This window comes from Panthera pardus, unplaced genomic scaffold (genome assembly GCF_024362965.1).
Source record: "Panthera pardus isolate Hobbes unplaced genomic scaffold, ASM2436296v1 HiC_scaffold_6, whole genome shotgun sequence".
Classification (NCBI taxonomy): Eukaryota; Metazoa; Chordata; class Mammalia; order Carnivora; family Felidae; genus Panthera; species Panthera pardus.
The window spans coordinates 61,187,645-61,205,518 of NW_026526991.1; the positions used below are offsets into that span (position 1 = coordinate 61,187,645).

The 17,874-nt window shown below is 41.5% G+C and overlaps 2 protein-coding genes across 5 annotated transcripts in view; one reads left to right on the plus strand and one right to left on the minus strand.

The window, feature by feature from the left end:
* Positions 1 to 415: 415 nt before the first annotated feature.
* Positions 416 to 6,925, minus strand: HNRNPA1 (heterogeneous nuclear ribonucleoprotein A1). 3 transcript variants are annotated; one of them, XR_002072502.2, is made up of 12 exons: positions 6,793 to 6,925; positions 6,106 to 6,222; positions 5,703 to 5,849; positions 5,353 to 5,563; positions 5,167 to 5,259; positions 4,994 to 5,086; positions 4,631 to 4,705; positions 4,276 to 4,434; positions 3,560 to 3,715; positions 3,265 to 3,330; positions 787 to 872; positions 416 to 554 (listed from the first exon to the last, which is right to left on the minus strand). XR_002072502.2 is itself a non-coding variant. In XM_019419604.2 (11 exons), the coding sequence occupies exons 1-10, from the start codon at positions 6,805 to 6,807 to the stop codon at positions 3,275 to 3,277; spliced, it is 1,122 nt and encodes a 373-aa protein (XP_019275149.1). In that variant the 5' UTR covers positions 6,808 to 6,925; the 3' UTR covers positions 2,316 to 3,030; positions 3,265 to 3,274. The 3 variants fall into 3 exon arrangements, 2 of the variants coding, with proteins under 2 accessions (XP_019275149.1, XP_019275151.1); XM_019419604.2 differs by lacking the exons at positions 416 to 554; positions 787 to 872 and adding an exon at positions 2,316 to 3,030; XM_019419606.2 differs by lacking the exons at positions 416 to 554; positions 787 to 872; positions 4,276 to 4,434 and adding an exon at positions 2,316 to 3,030.
* A 556-nt stretch (positions 6,926 to 7,481) lies between these two features.
* Positions 7,482 to 17,874, plus strand: part of CBX5 (chromobox 5) — a 44,660-nt gene continuing 34,267 nt past the window's right edge. The window contains exon 1 of one of the 2 annotated variants that reach the window (XM_019419607.2): positions 7,482 to 7,615. The gene's annotated coding sequence lies outside the window, so the exon portion shown is untranslated. The remainder of the gene's footprint in view (positions 7,616 to 17,874) is intronic. The other variant, XM_019419608.2, reaches the window with a different exon arrangement.

The window sequence follows — 17,874 nt, forward strand, 5'->3', positions numbered from 1 at the left end:
AGATTGTCTCCCTCTCTCTCAAACCAATTGTTCCTCCCTAATCTCAATTCAACCTGTGGTTTTGTTTTAAAGTGTTTATGTTGTTTTACCTTTCTTTTCCCACCTACATAAGGTCTTGCTTGTTCCTTTATTTTTTTAGTTTATTTTTCAGAGACAGAGCATAAGCAGGGGAGGGGCAGACAGGGAGACACAGAATCTGAAGCAGGCTCCAAGGCTGTCAGTATAGAGCCCAGCTCCAACTCACGAACTGTGAGACCATGACCTGAGCTGAAGTCAACACCCAGACACCTGTTACTTTAAATTTAGAAGGATCCAAGGAAGAATTAGCAAGGAACAAAGGGGAAAGACTTCAACTCTGCTAAAAATTCTGATTTACTATATCATGAAAGTGAAAGAAACAAGACAGAACCAAGTTGAAATCAAAAGAAATTTTATTTAAAAAGTCCATTCATAAAACTGAATGATTAATTCAAGCTGCAAAACAGCTAACAACTACATGGTAGTGAAAATGAAGTGCAGTGGCTCAGATAAAGGTTGTCCTCATAAGGATGTTCCTGCCAAAAAAAAAAAAAAAAAAGTTATGAGGCATTTGCATAAGCACTTGGAAGATCCTACAATTATACTGTTCTGTTGACTGGGAACCCAGCTGCTTTAATCACTTTTTGCTAGCTATGGCCTTTTACTAGACCAGACTATGAAAGTTTTTGTTCTCAGGTACAGCTCGTCACGGTCTACTCTGGCAATACCGAGCACTCTTGGCGCCTGTTAAGTTTGTAAACAGCTTACCTTTTAGCCATAAATTTGGACAGATGAGTTTGTTTTGTTTTATATTTTTAAAGAGAGTTGATTAGCCTGGAGTAGCAGACTCCTCCCTAGAAAAGTAAACAACCTTTAGAACTAGCTTTTTGGGAGACCAAGTCCCAGCTCAGGGTAAACCCCCCACCTCCCCCTCCCCAAAAGGGTCCACCCTCCCTCCCCCCAGACTTTTGGGAAGATTCTAACACATTACTTTGAGCCATCGTTTTAAGGAAATGGGTCAAAGGAAGGTAGGAAATAAAATTAAAGGGCAAAAATATATTGTCACAGAATTAAAGTGTTTACTTCCTTCATTTGGGAGCCACCAAATCTAGGGTGTCAATTTAAGAAAATTCATCTCCAGAAAAACCAAGTTCAGCTTAACTGGACTAGTTTTGGCTCAATATATGAAGGATTAATGTTAACAGAAAACTGGATTTTAGAGAACACTATATGGATGGAAGTAAAATCTGTTCTTACCTACCAGCATAGCAATAAAACCTTTTCTCCTGGTTCTGACTGCTAGTCCTAAGAGTCAGGTGTGCCTTACTCTTGTCTGCCTCCTTTCTCGCGATGGTCACTGAAACTTCACTCCCTCCTAGCTTTCATGGAGCGTGCCGTGGCCTGCCCCTGGCTTATCTGTACTCCACATACCACAAGTGTCTACTCTCAGCTGTAGAGTGTCTGAGCTCGGAGCCATTCGCGCTATGCTTGCTAGCAGTTCCTAGTAGCTGAACATCTCTCCTGGATCTTTAAAGGCATTGTCACGAATCCTGAGGTATCTGCAAACTCCCTCAATAGTTAAGGTTCCACCTGCCATTGCAAACTCAGCCAATATCAAACTCACGGAACTATCACCCATGCTTTCCCACCCACCTCCCACCCGCTCCCCCCTCCGCCCTCCTCCCCAAACTTCCAAGTAACACACCCACGAAATTGGGAGGGAATACACAGTCCTAGTGATAAACAATTCTCTATGCTACCAGGTACAATGGCACTGAAATTGAGGGTACCAAAGGGAGGGCTCAAAAGAACCTATGTAACAAATAACAATGATTGGATATTAAGTGACCGTAAAAAGGCTTCAGAAATCATTTTCTATACAATTAACATTTTCGGATGGTTGTGTGATGTACCATATTTAAAGGAAAACTGCAGTTAGCGTGAATATAGTAAGTTGCCTCCCCATCTCCGCAATTGTAATGTCCAAATAGGTAATTAGTACAGTTAATCCATAGACCTCTATTAAGGACCCACCCAACCACAAAACTGCTGTTTTCCTTTAATGTAAGCCTGTTTTTGTATTAAAAAGAAGATATTCTTACTGGTGCTGGTCAGTTTAAAAAGGTCTCCCAAACACTTCTAATCTGTGGACTTATGGGGTGGCATTAGCCAGCAGCTGGTTTCTATTCTCTGGCAGAGTTTTGAACTTGAATCATGATAGAAGCATTCAACATTATGAGGGGTAGTGGGTAGGGAAAGTCCAAAGCTCTGCCAGTCCCAAATCCATACAGTTGTCATTCCATTCAAGAGAATATTAAATCGTTTATTGATTACACATGATAATGGACGATACACAAGCTTTAATCCCATCTATAATTTTATCTGATACCATAATTCAATTTAGATATATTGCATAGGATGTGCCAACAATCATATTAATAACCAAATAAACTCCACGACTTTGCTTGGGTGACCCTTTTAACGGTGAACTCCAGGTCACAACACATTAACTGTCAGTTCAACCACACCAATGTTTGTGGAGACAACGGCTTCTGTGCCCAAGCAGGTTGCAAATAAATTTCAAATGGAACCTGGCATCACCCTGATGGAATTCTAACTTCACACTGTTGGGGTAGTTTACCAAGATGGCTTCAGAGTAGACTAACTTTACACAGCACATTTAAAAAAAGACACATTTATTCAGCGTCATGATCAGACTATTACATTTAGCAATCAACAGCATGGGTGCAAAAAAAAAAATCTACATTAAAACCCTTTGTTGGAATGCTTTACACTTTCCACAGAACAGAAACTAAAATAACCTGTTATACAATTAGTCACAAATACAGTCCTCGAGTTTTTTGCCCATACACATGAGTATTGTCTAAAACATGTCTTCTTTGTAGCAGCTAGGCCCTGCCACCACTGTGCTTGGCTGAGTTCACAAATCTGTTGTAACCTGTAGCTTCCCTGTCACTTCTCTGGCTCTCCTCTCCTGCTAAGCTTTGTTTCCTGTTGAACAATATGGAATAAAGTTGTTAATCTAAACATATTAAGACTCAAGGCTACAATCCAATAGCAAGTTTTGTTTCCCACAAATTTTGCTGATCTGAATATTAACTTAATATCCACAATTTTACTGCAATTATAATGTTAACTATGTTGCACTGCTCAGCTATATTAGGGTTACTGGATTCATTATCATTTACAAAAGTTAACTTCAAACATAAAAAGATGTTTACTTACCTGGCAGTAATTAAAACCTTCTGCCACTGCCATAGCTACTGCTGCTGCTGGAACCGCCATAGCCACCTAAGAATAGAATTTGTCCCTTTAAGCTTTGGAAGCACATAGAAACACTTTTTGTATCAGGGGCAATAAAGCCTCAGATCTGAGTTCGGGGGCACATGATTTTCCCAATCTGATTAAGTTCTTGAAAAGCTTTTAGATTGTAGCTTTTCACGGTCTACACACACCTCACCCCAAAATTACTGGACCTGGTTATGGGTACCTCACCCTCTAATAAACATATATACAATACCTTGGTTTCGTGGTTTGGCAAAGTATTGCCCTCCACCACCATAGGGGCCAGAGCTTCTGCCTCCAAAATTTCCTCCTTTCATGGGTCCAAAATTTGAAGATTGATTGTTGTAATTGCCAAAATCATTATAGCTTCCACCACCTCCAAAGTTGCTTCCTAGAAATGGAAAGAGAACCTTTATTTGTTATTTGGAGAAAATGGTTAAGTTCTGAATTCTATTTAGTGCTCAGAGCAAAAAATGTTGTGTGATCTGCTTGCCTTCCTCCCAAACTCTGGTGGCTCCAATCATCCTTTTCTGGGCAAGGCACTCAGTTGAATAACTCAATGCTTTTAATAAAATTTACCCAACTTACCATGGCATAATAGCAATATATTCTCTAGGCTTGAAAGTCTGTGCCCATCCGGGGCACTGCAAACACATGCTGGATGTATCAACTAAGTGCCTAGGATCCCAAGGGAGTTAAGACAACTAAATCCTGCTGGAAGCTAATCTAATTCTGATTAAAGACAGGACTATCCACTTATCCATCTATCTTATTTGGGAGTGAGGCGGCCCCAGCTTAAAGCTAGGAGGTAGCATTAGCAAGCCCGTTAAAAGAGAACACCATGCATTGCACCACATAATGCTTTTAAGAGCATCAAATCCCCTTATGATCATAAACTCTAAAGAGCTAATCTAACTATTGCACCAAGTACTTGGATCACTGGATACCTACCACTACCACCGCCAAAGCCGCCTCCGCCTCCTCCGTTGTTATAGCTGTCATAGCTGCCACTCCCGCCATAGCCACTGCCCTGGTTTCCATAACCCTGTCCACCACTTCCATAGCCTCTGCTTCCTCCAGAGTAACCAGGGCCGCCTCCTCCATAACCACCTACAAGAATACAATTCTTCTCAATAAGACAAAAGTATTCAACAATCAAAACCTGTGCAAGTGTAACACCTAAAAGCCTGCTCACAGCATGCGGTTACGGTCAGAGCTGAGCTGGTCATGCACTACTTTAGCTCTACTACCCTACTCTAGAGATTCCAAAACAAACTTTTCACCTACATACCCATGATAAACTTACCATCGTTACCAAATCCGTTATAGCCATCCCCACTGCCACCATATCCACCACCACCTCGACTGCCGCCAAAGCCACCTGGAAAAAAGTAGAGTTTCAGCCACTTTCTGAGGTGTATTGGCTGCATACAAATTATACCCTTCCTAAATTCAAGTTTTCTGAAACCACCCCTGGTCACAAAAATGATTTCTATACTGAAGACTTAATCCTCCAGTAAGAAGCCCCAACACCTGGATAAAAATTAACTTTGGAAAAGCTAGCCCATAGGTACATCCACCATAGGTTGCAAATGGACAAGTTATCTGGGGATTGTCAAATGACAAGCTTACTATTAATTTTCAGCAAACTATATATAACCACACGTACCTCGCCCACTGAAGTTTCCTCCACGGCCAAAGTTGTCATTCCCACCAAAACCACCTCCACGACCACCACCGAAGTTCCCAGAACCACTTCGACCTTGAAAGAGAAGTTTGAAGTGTTAAACCTACAGATTCGAATGACTTCGTGGCCTGTAAGATCTAATTAAACAAACTCACCTCTTTGGCTGGAAGAAGCACTAGCCATCTCTTGCTTAGATAAAGCTTTCCTTACTTCACAGTTGTGGCCGTTCACAGTATGGTATTTTTGAACTAAAAAAAATTTCAAAGAGAACACCATCTCAAAGACTAGAATACAGCACGGATTTCAGAAACCTTAGCGAGTTGCATGCCCCGGAGACTTACTGACAATCTTGTCTACAGAGTCATGGTCGTCAAAGGTCACAAAAGCAAAGCCTCTCTTTTTGCCACTGCCTCGGTCAGTCATGATTTCAATCACTTCAATTTTCCCATACTGTTCAAAATAATCTCTTAGATGATGTTCTTCAGTGTCTTCTTTAATGCCACCGACAAAAATCTTTTTCACAGTTAAGTGGGCACCAGGTCTTTGAGAATCCTAATGAGAAAGCCCAATTAATTTACTTCCCAATAAAACTATCCTTAATCAAGATCATTAAGAAGTTTAACATCCCCAAATGCAAAGTCCGCTTAGTGGAACACTTTTAAATAACCGAGAAAAGAACTAGATCACTCACTTCTCTCGAGACAGCCCTCTTTGGTTCCACAACTCTTCCATCCACCTTGTGTGGCCTTGCATTCATGGCTGCATCCACCTCTTCCACAGTGGCATAGGTGACAAACCCAAAGCCTCTGGAGCGCTTGGTGTTTGGATCTCTCATTACCTGAAACGTTAATAAAATTTACTACATAATAAAACCCCAGAGACTACTGTCATTTCTACCATGAGTAAATACAAGGCCCTTCAGTTTCCCACTAAATTAACAAGGGAGCCTCTAATCAGCTAAAGCCACACCTTCCCTTGCCAGGTTATTTTCAACTATAATCCCGTTAACAATCTTCACAAGTACAGTAATCACGACAAGATAATCCAAAGAAATCAACTCGTCCTACTGGCCTTTTGTCTCTTCTAAGTCTTACCACACAGTCCGTAAGCGTTCCCCATTGCTCAAAATGGCTCCTCAGACTCTCATCGGTTGTTTCAAAGCTCAAACCTCCAATGAAAAGCTTCCGCAGCTGTTCAGGCTCTTTGGGAGACTAGGAGTCGGGGGAAAAAATCATTACGTGGGGGGGGTTACAACACAAAAAAGCTTCCAGTTAGGAGAAGCAAAGCTACACGACAATGATACATAGCACTTATTGTTCCTTTGGGTCGCCGCAAGCCACGTGCTTCTCCCCATTAGGGGAGACGATATGTTGGGGGCTGGGAAGCCCCGAGCGCATGCGTCCCAACTCTCCCTCCGACGCACGCGCAACAAAAGGACGGAGCTGGAAGAATACACAGCCAATAGAGAACTACATCTGCTCCTTAAGAAAATCGTCCCCTGATACAAGGTGAAAAAATAAAGCGAAACAAAACAATCGAATACGCATGAGGGTTTTGCCAGGAGGAACAAGCCCGGAGTGAAAACCAAGTGTTGCAAGACGGCGGCCTCATGGCGACGACGAGGACAAAATGGCGACCCGAACTTTGGGAGGGGTAGGCCCTTGGCAGCAACGGAAGAAATGCCGAGCCAGAGCTGGCGCAAGCAGCCAAACCAAACCACATCCCACCGAATTCAGTAACGGCGAGAAAGAAAATTAGGCCGAAGAGAGCGTGTTACTCACCTCTGACTTAGACATGACGGCGGTGGGAGGGGAGACTTTCACGATGCTTACTCGGCGGCGTCCACGGGCAGAAAGGAGTAATCTAACGAACGTATCTGCCAGCCTACCTTCGGCCTCGCTTTTTTATCCCGCCTCCTCGCTTTAGGCATTGGTAGACTCCGCCCCTGAGTATCTCTGATTGGATATTTGCAGTAGCTGCCCCCCTGCTATTGGTCTGTAGTGCCGCATTGCTGTGTAACGTCATCCGTTTGGGCGTTCTACGCAGTCTCCACCCCTTAGTGTTCATTGGTTCCTGAACAATATTACTTTTAGCCAGTGTGATTGGCTCGCCAACCAATCATTCATATTTGAATGTATCTAAGGTATTTAAATAATTTTTCAGTCCTTCGCGCCCCGAAATTACGCTCAACTCACTTGGCAAAACATGATTAATACTATGTATTAGGAAAGAAGTTATGAGGTGACGGTTTTCTTTCTTTTTTTGCAACGACCGCCCACTAAGCGCATGTGTAGTAAAATGGCGAGTTTACGCAAGCGCATTAAGAAGTTCCGCTGGGCGCTTGGAACACGTGAAATGGCGGGCGGGAGACAGCGGCGAATCTACAGCGCTTGCGTAGTGGCGGGAGTTGTGCCTCGTTTTGCGCAGGCGTAATGGGCGGAGAAAGGGTACGGTCCCAGGATTGGTCGCGCAGGCGCAGGGAAGGATCCGTTTTGGCGGGCGGTTGGCGTTGCGCAGAAGGCGGCGGCGGCACTGTCTTGTGGTCCTGCCTCACCACAGAGGAACAGGGAAGACGTTTGCGTGAGTGATCGGTGTCGATTCCGGGTAAGTGACGGATAGTCTTGCCTACCCATACGAGGTCTTGAACTGACTCCAATTGGGCCCGTTATTGTGTGAAATGAATGGACCGCGGGGTGGGGGCTCGTGAAGGGGGAGCGGTGGGTCCGGCCAACCAATGGAAGAACAGGGGCGGGATGTTTTATTCCTGTAAGTTCTGTGGTGCTGTGCAGCCGGAGGGCTTGACTGGCTTGTGTTTAGGCCAATTGGGTCCGCCCTTAGCTGCCGACTGATCGGTCCTTGGGCCATCGGAATGTGGGAGGCGGGTTTCCAGCTCCTGAGCAGCGCCTCCCTGAGCCAATGAGCACGGAGCGCGCGGTAGGTTGGGCTCATCCAAGAGGCAGCGGATTGACTCCAATGGGGAATGCGGGAGTCGGGCGGTTAAATGGATGGACCAAATTTGGAGCCAGTAGACGAATAGCCTACGGGAAGCGCTCGGGCAGGTCGTCCAATCAGCGGTCCAGAAGAGGGAGGTCTTAACGTTAGAGGTTGTGAAGAAGGAGATTCAATGCCTGTGATGGCGCGGCAGCGCATATTTTATCCACTGTGACTTCTCTAACGAATCCTTTAGGCCTCCGTCCCATACACCTTTCTTGTAGGGAAACTATAAGTTCTGTCCCCACACTTTTGGTTTTGAGGGGAGCAAGGTAGGTCTTTGGGACCTCGCTTCTTTAGGAAGACTGACTTGAAATGTTAGAACCAGTAGGATAAATCTATACTGTCGTGGAAAGGCACCCGAGAAAAATCTGCATCGTGAAGCACCTTTCCACGGACAAATGGGTATTTGTAAATCCATAGAAAAAGTTTTGGAAGGCTACATACCGAAGTGTGTTACCTCTATAGACAGAGTGGGATCTAGGCAGGTTGGTGTCTGCTGTTTAAGCCTTTTTAGGGATCGTAATTTGTGATTAAATAAAGATTAGATTAAAAAAGTCAACTTTTGTGTTTCTAGTCATAATCACGGGCTTCTCACAGCCTCTTTTATCCTTACACCTCGATAGAGTTGTTTTTCCCCTAAGAACTAAGGTGATCCTCAGTATAAAAATACAAATATTAAAAAGGTAACTTTTGTTTGACTACTTAGTACCTACTAGAGAGGCTAAGCTAAGCGCCTTACAAGCATTATTCATGTCTCAGTGCCTTTATCTTTGTCTCTGATGCCTCCCCCCCCCCCCCCCCCCCATGTAGATCTTTCTTTACACCACTAAAGAGTTTCTAAGCTCTCTTTCTTCTCTTCCTTTGAGGATGTCTGGATTTTGATAAGGAAGTTGCTTAACAAGGGGGATATTTAGGGTGTTAGAGACAGGACTCATCCATCACCTGGATTATTCCATTGCCTTTTGATTATATTTCCTTCAAAATATTTATTTTACAGGAGCTGTAATCACCTGTTGGTAATGCCCAGTCAGCTGATTTGAAGATGTTTCAGTAAAATAGTGACATTTTCATTACATAATGGCCATATAAGAATCTAAATTGCTCTGTTGTTGTTCACTGATGTATTTAAGGTTAATAGAAGTACTGTTAATAAGTTCAACTACATATGAAGTACACTTCTGATTAGAGACCTTTGTGACATTGTACAAAAGAAAGTTTAGCTGCCCAGAGGAGAGAGTCTCTGACACTTGGCAAGAAGATAAATTTATTTCATATTTGGTTGTAAACTGTAGGTATGCTAATTATGCACTTTTTTCTGCTTAGTTTATAAAGAAAGATACAGATTAAGGTTATCTATCTCTGTTTTATTTAGGTTTAAAAGGAATACCATCTTGATCTATTACAGGGTTTCTTGACCTCAGCATGTTGACATTTTGAGCCAACAAATGCATCTCACCTCATCCGTCACCTCCATTTGTGACTATCAAAATGTCTCCACACATTGCCAGATGTCCTGGGGTTGTTGGTGGTGGTGATGCAAAATCTTCCTCAGTTGAAAACCTTTGATTTAGGGGTGCCTGGCTGATTTGGTTGGAGGAGCATATGCTCCTGATATTAGGGTCGTGACTTTGAGCCCCAAATTGGGTGTAGAGATTACTAAAAAATAAACTTAAAAAAAAAAACCCACGTTGATTTAAAATGATATGCTGGGAGCTGGGACTGGCTCAGTGGAGGAACATGTGACTATTGATCTCAGGATCATAGGTTCCAGCCCCAACTTGGGTGTAGAGATTACTTTAAAAAATAAAAATAAATAAAATGATAGATGCTGAAATTATCTTGTCAAAATCTTTCATTTTAATAATTGGAAATTAGACGAAGAAGACCGGTAAAGTGTTTAGAAAATAGTCTTTGGTGAATGGATCACTAAATCCTAATGGATATCTCTTCATATGTAGAGTGATCTTTGTTCCATTGGATAAAAGGACAATTTCATTAAATTTTTACCATTTCTTGAAGTTTAAACACGATTGCATCCATTGTTTGTTTGGCTTCCTAAAATATTAGCAAATATTTTTTGGAAGAAGGTGGACCTTGCATTAGATGCTTCTTAGATTTTTGCCTGCTTTAAGCCTCTTTCCTTTACTGAATTCTTTTGGATCAGAGAGTTTTACCCTGACCCTGTACACCTATTGAAATAGGCTTTACTATATAAATACACGTGCAAAGCACTTTGGTATTTTCTCATCTGCAGTACACGATTTCATTTTCTTAGAAATACAGGTCAGTTTCTGCTGATTTCATGGCCCTAAACTCACAGTTTGGGGAAAAAAAGCTGATCTGAAGAAAGAGAACCAAATCATGCTTCTTACATTACTCTGAATGGATTCCTTCTATCTCCAGCCTGAGCTGCTTGGATTTATAAACAAATTAACCTGTGGTCCGTTATTTGACGATTTTAGTGATATATTTTAATTTGAAAGATTTCAGGATTTGAATACAGGCTTCTTGGTTTACTGTGGTATGCAAGTACAAATTGCTTTTTTGTGAATTCTCTTACAATGTCAGTTAATAGGTCTGATGAACATTTCTCTCTCTGGTGGGTAATTTTTCATTGAAATTCGGAGACTATCAGATTGAAAATCTTAAGTTTAGGCTTATTTCTTGCTGTCAGAGAACCTGGTCTGGTTGTTCATTTGTACCGGTATGTTAATAAAACAAGATGTTTAGCTTATGTTACAAAAATTAAGGTTCAAGTGGTTATGCTTAGAACTTAAGGGTATACTATTGCCACCAAACCTGAAAGGGAAAATAACACATCTTCACTGGTCTGTCTGAAAACCAATACAAAGAAAGCGATCTGGATAGTAGGTGAGCCGGGTGATGGTTGGGGCAAAAAGGAAAGAAAGAACATGCCTCTGCAGTGACTGGATTTTAATATGTCTGGGAAAGTTTTGGTGGTTTTCAGACCCCTTGATAGTGGCTCTGGAAAAGAGAAAAGGCATATAGGATACAAAGATTTCTGAGGAAGATTAGATTAGCATTTTTTATTTAAGTTATATAATTTAACCACAAAGCATGATTTATATATCTTACTTGAATAGCCCATTTAATAATTCTCGGTAAAGCATCTCTTTCCTTTCCTTGTTCTTTTGCTCAGTCTATTTTTATTTCCATTTACCTTACATGAAATTGGGCTTAAAGCTGTGTGCTGTGGATATTGATTTTAAGAGTAGTGAATTACAATGTGAGATATCACTTGTAACTGGCTTAGTATGGCTGCTGTTTACACATTGTTATTCATGAACTTGGACTCTGGGCAATTATCTTTTTTCCCTGACATAACTTTGATTTTCCTTTCCTCCTTATAAAGGATGCCTTTAACTGATCATTGTACTAATGGGAAAGAGTCCAGGTCATCCTGAGAAGAGTTGGCTTGTGCAGAGTCCAAGATACAGCTTTGTTGGATTTCTGTAAGCTACTCGAAGCCACATATTCATTTCTGATGACAACTTTACACTTGTGTTGGCAGAACACCCACAGTGACAACTGGTGCCTATGTTTAGTCTGTCCAGGAGCTCTACCAGCTAACATGTTTGGGGAAAAACCTACACTGTTCTTGTTAGCAGCTATGTAAATACTAGACCTCGCTGAGTTTGTCTTCCTGGATCTGCCAGTATTTTGGGAGGAAAATTACATTCCCTGATTGCTTCAATTTACCCTTTGAAATGAGGGATTAAAGGTTTTAGGCATTCTTTGGGTTACTTAGAGCACAATTCTTTTTGGATGAGGAATTGGTTTTATATATATCCAGTTTATGATTTTTAAAAATTTTATTTCCCCTGTGTATTAGTTTCCTGTGGCTCCTGGAACAAATTACCACAAACTTAGTGGTTTTCAAACAATAGGAATTTATTCTTACAACTCTGTAGGCCAAAAGTCTGCAGTCAAGGTGTTGAACCCCCTCTGGAGGCCCGAGGGTAGAGTCCCTTCCTTGCCTCTTCCAGCTTCTGGTGGTTGTCAGTCTCATCTTGTGGCCTCAGCTCTTCCTGCTCTGTCTTCACATGGTCTTCTCTGTCTCAGAACTCCTGCCTCTCATCAGGATAAATGTGATTGCATTTAAGACCCAATCAGATATTCCAGGATAAATTTCTCCTTTCACATCTTTTTTTTTTTTTTTAATTTTTTTTAACGTTTTATTTATTTTTGAGACAGAGAGAGACAGAGCATGAACGGGGGAGGGGCAGAGAGAGAGGGAGACACAGAATCGGAAGCAGGCTCCGGGCTCTGAGCCATCAGCCCAGAGCCCGACGTGGGGCTTGAACTCACAGACTGTGAGATCGTGACCTGAGCTGAAGTCAGACGCTCAACTGACTGAGCCACCCAGGCGCCCCTCACATCTTTTAGTCACACCTTTGCCCTATAAAATAATATTCATGGGTTCAAGGGATTAGGACTTGGGTATCTTTTGGGGGGCCATCACTCAGACCACTACACCTCAGTTCTCTAACCCCTATCCAAATAAATTTTGCATAATTCAAAAAAAACTTTTTTTTTTTTTGTTTTTACTTTAGAGAAAGAGGGGCAGAGAGAGAGAGAAAATTTTTTTTTTTTTCTTTTTTTGAAAGAGAAAGAGAGAATGCGAATGAGACTCTAAGTAAGCTCCATGCTAATTGTGGAGCCCAATCTGGGGCTTGATCCCCTGACTCAGATCATGACCTGAGGCTGAAATTAGGATGCTCATCCGATTGAGCCACCCAGGCACCCTAAGAAAAAGTTATTTTAAAAATGAGAGGCAAATGGGGACAAAAAAAGGCTCAGGAAACTTAGATTCTATTCCCATATCTGTCATTAACTAGTGATAGAACCTTGGGTGAGCCATTTGCTCTCTTTGGTTCTTAGTTTCTCCATCTTACATGAAAGGAATTGGATAGGTGATTGCTGATAGCCTTCTAGACCAAAGTCTTTCATTAAATGACTCCTGAATTGTCTTGGAGTTTGTTTTTGAAGCCACTAGTTTTAAATGTACATGAAGAACTCTTTCTAATATTTTGGGCCAATGTAGTCCATTGGTGGTCTTCCCTAGGACTTGAAGGATAGAAGGCTAAGTTGTTGGCTGGTTGTCTGGTTGTCATATCCTTGGGGTACTGACACAGGATAACACATTTGTTAAGTGTGTGTGATTTTCTAAAAAGGGCATAATGGACTACTTGGGCCATTTTTCACTCTCATCCTAATGAGGCTATGGACTGTGTAGTCTGGATTTCCTTTCTGGTAAGTGTAGTTTGTCAAAATTAAACAGTGACAGATTTTTTTACCTGCAGGTAGGTCGTGGGGCTATAGTTTCAAAATTCTTCACATGCAGTCTTATTCTTCAGACTTAACTGAGTGCCTGTTCCATCATGCTTCATTGCTAGAAAGGACACTAGAAAGTATGGGCTTGAGATGGTGTTGTTGAAAGGACTATTCAAAGATCAAGCTTTATAATACACTCTCATTTCTTACATGGAGAAGAGGAGAAGGAACCAAATTGAATTCAAGTATTCTGATTGTAATCTCCATTTCTTAGAATAAAGCAAGTTCATATCTGAGTCAGCAGGCATAATTATGTCGGAATAAAATGCCCTGTTAAAGAGGTCAACCAACAGGCTGGGATATCTAAAGTTTGGTTTCTGAGGCAGATCCTCCACGTGCCTTCTTTCTCATCCCTAAATCAGTAAGACTTACTTACCTCACAGGGAGTTGTGGAGGGTAATAATACTGCTAATTTGTTCTGTATTTCCCAACAATAAATCATATCTAAGGATCTGATAAAACATAGGCAAACCTCATTTATATGAGTAGTTGGAGACAGGCATAGATATAACTTACAGATAGTTCAGAAAATTCATTAAAGTTATTTTAACTTCCTCTATCATCAGACATCTTACCTTCTGTTTGCTGTATACTTTCCAAACTGTTCTTTTGTTCTTTTTCCATAACAGACATGAGGTAGGTAGGGCAAATAGCTAACACCAGATTAGATGATAAAGGGATCAATTCATCAAGAGGACACAACAACCCTGAGTTTTACACAACTAATAATAAAGCCTCAAAGTACCTGAAAGAAAAAACAATGGAACTGAAATATATACATCTGTATTAATACACTTCTAAGCAACCCATGGATCAAAGAAGACATCACAAAGAATATTAGAGAATATCTTGAACTGAATAAAAATGATAACATGACCTTAAAATTTGTGGGATGTAACTAAGATAGTTCGCTTAGAAATTTATAGTATTAAATGCTTCGGTTAAGAAAGCAGAAAGGTCTAGAGTCAGTGACCTACATTTCTGTCTTAAGAACCTGGGAAAAGAAGAGCAAATTAAACCCAAAGTAGGCAGAAAAAAGGAAATAGTAAAGATAAAAGCATGAAGTATAAAGTAAAAATAGTAGAGAAAATCAATGAAGGTGAAAGTTGATATTTTGAGAAAATCAGTAAAATTAATAAACCAAGCTGGTCTGATCCGGGAAACAAACAAACAAATGACTAAGAGAAGGGATGTCACTACTGATTGTAGAGACACTTTAAAAACAATAAGGGAATAGTATGAACTATGTCCATACATTCAGTGTCTTAGATGAATTGAATCACCTCCTTGAAAGACAAACTACCAAAGTTCACTTCAGAAGAAATACAGAACCTCACTAGCCCTGTAGTTGTTAAAGAAATGAAATTTGGGGGGTGCCTGGGGGTTCAATCTTCTGACTCTTGATTTTGGCTCAGGTCATGATCTCATAGTTTGTGGGTTTAAGCCCCGAGTTGGGCTCTGCGCTGATAGTGCAGAGCTTGCTTGGGATTCTCTCTCTGCCCCTTCCCCATTCACCCTTTTCATCTCTCTCTCTCTCTCTCAAAGTAAACATTAAAAGAAAAAAAAAAAAAGAAATGAAATTTGTAGTTGAAAACCTTCCCCCAGTGAAAACTCCAGGGCCAGATGGCCTCACTGGTAAGTTTTACCAAACCTTTAAGGAAGAGATAATACTAATTCTACACCAATACTTTCAGAAAATAAGAGAGGAGGGAACACTTACCTAGCATTCATTGTTTTTAATTTCATTTATCAGGCACTTCTGTTTCATATACATAATATTTTTTTTGAGCGAGAGAGAGTGAGCGTGAGCCAGCGCACAAGCAGGACGGGGCAGAGAGAGGGGGACAGAGGATCCAGGGCAGGCTGTGAGAGGACAGCAGCAAGCCTGATGTGGGGCTCAAACTCTGGAACTGCAGGATTATGACCTGAACCTATGTCAGACACTCAACTGACTGAGCCACCCAGGTGCCCCATATTTCCTTTATATTTTTAAAAGTGTTTTCTAGCTCATTTGTCTTACCTTCACAGCAGATCTGTGAGATAAGTATGGCAAATAACTTAACACCCTAAGGTTAACTGAACTGTCTAGCTTGATCTTTTCAGTGATCTGACTGGAAGAGGACCACATCTTCTAATCCCTAGTCCTGATTTTGCCACTGTTAACAAGTTGCCCTTTTAGTAGCTTTTTTGTTAACAGCCTTTGGGGACAGGACTAACCAGTGCTGACTTAATCAAGGAGAAACTGTTAAAATCCTTAGCTCTTAAATTGAAGACTGGGTTAGAGACCGTGCCCATGCAATGCTTGACACTTACTAGGCCCTCAATAAATATCCCAGAGCAAGGATCAGAATTGCTATATTAATCATCCCTTTGGCATAGGATTTAAATTAGGATTGTAGTTGGAAACTGGACAAAAAGCGAGTCAGAAACATCTTACTTGGTTTAAGTAACACATCAGAGCGTTCAGTGGAAGAGCTGGGTAGTCTGAGATTGGCTATCCCTTTTAGCCGTTAATCTGGTGGTGGCCTTTCTTTGCATTTAACTATCAATATATCTGAAGTGTAGAGCACACTTTTATGATATTGTGGCATAGTAACTCACACTTAAATGTCAATAGAGACACTTGCAAAGACCTACAAGGTTCAATAATTTCTGGTGTGGGTTTGTTTCTCCTGTCATCACCCATTATGTATTTTTTTACAGCTTTTAAATTGCCACAGAGAGAAATTGGTCAGGAACATAATGGATGGCCAAGGAGCTGCCAAGGATACTGTTGTATGGGATGGGAAAAAGTTCAATACTGCCTTGATTTTATTTATCTAAATTGTAGGCTATGACTTCAATATAATTCATGTTGCTAATACACCAAGGTAATAGTAAAGTACAAAATTATGCCATAAGTTGAAGGAGTGCTCTCTTTTACTCCATGAAGTTTAACAGTCTAACTCCAATTCTATAAAACTCTTTTTTTGTCAGCATTGTATTAATCAAATTTTAGCTTATTGACTTAAATTATAATAGCATTTCAATAGTTAAATTAGAGATTTTAGTTTATGGTTATGCAAATTAATTTTTATGTCACTTGAACGTCTTCTCTAAACTAAGGCTGTGAGATAGTGTAAATTGGCATAGAAGAGGCTTTTCCTTAAGATAGAGGATTTGTGGGAGAAACCGGAAGGGGTCTTTGTAGACCCTTAAGCTGCTAATACCTAAAATCTGTACAAGCTGGGGGCACCTGGGTGGCTCAGTTGGTTAAGCATTTGGACTCTTGATTTCGGCTCAGGTCATGATCTCACAGTTCGTGAGATCTAGCCCCACATTGGGCTCTGTGCTGACAATGTGGAGCCTGCTTGGGATTCTCTCTCTCCCTCTCTCCCCCTCCCCCCACTCTCTCTCTCTCAAAATAAATAAATAAACTTAAGAAAAAAATAAAATCTGTACAAGCTGGATGATGTCGGATTAGCACTGCATCTTAATTTTATGGCTGTTTGAAAAATATGACCTCAATTTTACTTGTGGGTAGATCTTTTAGTTCTGTTTTAACCCTTTCATGTTTTGTGAACATGCTCTGCCAAAGTGGTATGTAAAAATCTAAGATTCATAGTAACTACTCAAACATTGCTGGAATCCATTTTTCTTAAGATTTACTTATGATGAAATTGCCAGGTTCTTCATGAAAGGTGACTGAATCTACTAGTTCATGCTTCATCACATTTAATTAAGGGAGGAGTGGGTGTGAGATTAACTGTGGGACCCAAGGAATTTAACAAAAATCCCCTACCCCTGGACAAGCAGAGCAAGACTAACTCCATCTTGTGCTACACACGCTATCTCATGTATAACCCCCACATGACCTACTTATTGCTTAAGACACTCCCCCACCCTAGTCACGCCGCGGAGTACACCCTTACTGGAAACCGGCTCACTTAGGAATGCGGAACCCCTAACCGCCAGAGAATGTAAACCCCGCCTTCTGCTCGCCAAACTTGCGCGCCAATTCTGACCAGAGTGATAGGCTAGTTCAAACAGTTACCATAGGGTAAATTGTAATTCAGTTGGCCACCTGCATGTGGACTGACATGAATGTGCAACTTTCTGTGTGTGTTACAATCTCATTGGCCGCTGGCCCCCTTAAAACTGCTACCTCTCTTAACCTAGGGGTCCAAGTCCCTGCTCTGCTGTGTTGGGTATACTTGGGCCCAAGCTCGAGCTTGCAAATAAACCCTCGTGCATTTGCATCCGTATCGGCTCCTTGGTGGTCTCTCGGATTCGAAATCGGGGGCATTACATTTGGGGGCTCGTCTGGGATTCGAGACACCCCCAGGACCCCACTTGGAGGGTCCCACGTCTGGTGACTGCACTCAACTTCTACCTTTCGTGCACATATTTTCTGAGAGCTCTATACTGTATCTCTACCTGTAGGAATTCCAAACTGTCTTTGGGTCGGCATTGGCTTAAGTGGACACGCTGGCGAGCCGTCCTGGCGCTCTTGGGAGACATCCCTTGCCCCCGCC

Bases quoted from the DNA above. Each gene is read 5' to 3' on its own strand.
- HNRNPA1 (XM_019419604.2), bottom strand. The intron at 5,850-6,105 runs GTAAGACTTAGA...TTAACGTTTCAG, and splicing joins GAACGCTTACGGACTGTGTG to GTAATGAGAGATCCAAACAC. The intron at 5,260-5,352 runs GTAAGTCTCCGG...AATTTTTTTTAG, and splicing joins CTCTGTAGACAAGATTGTCA to TTCAAAAATACCATACTGTG.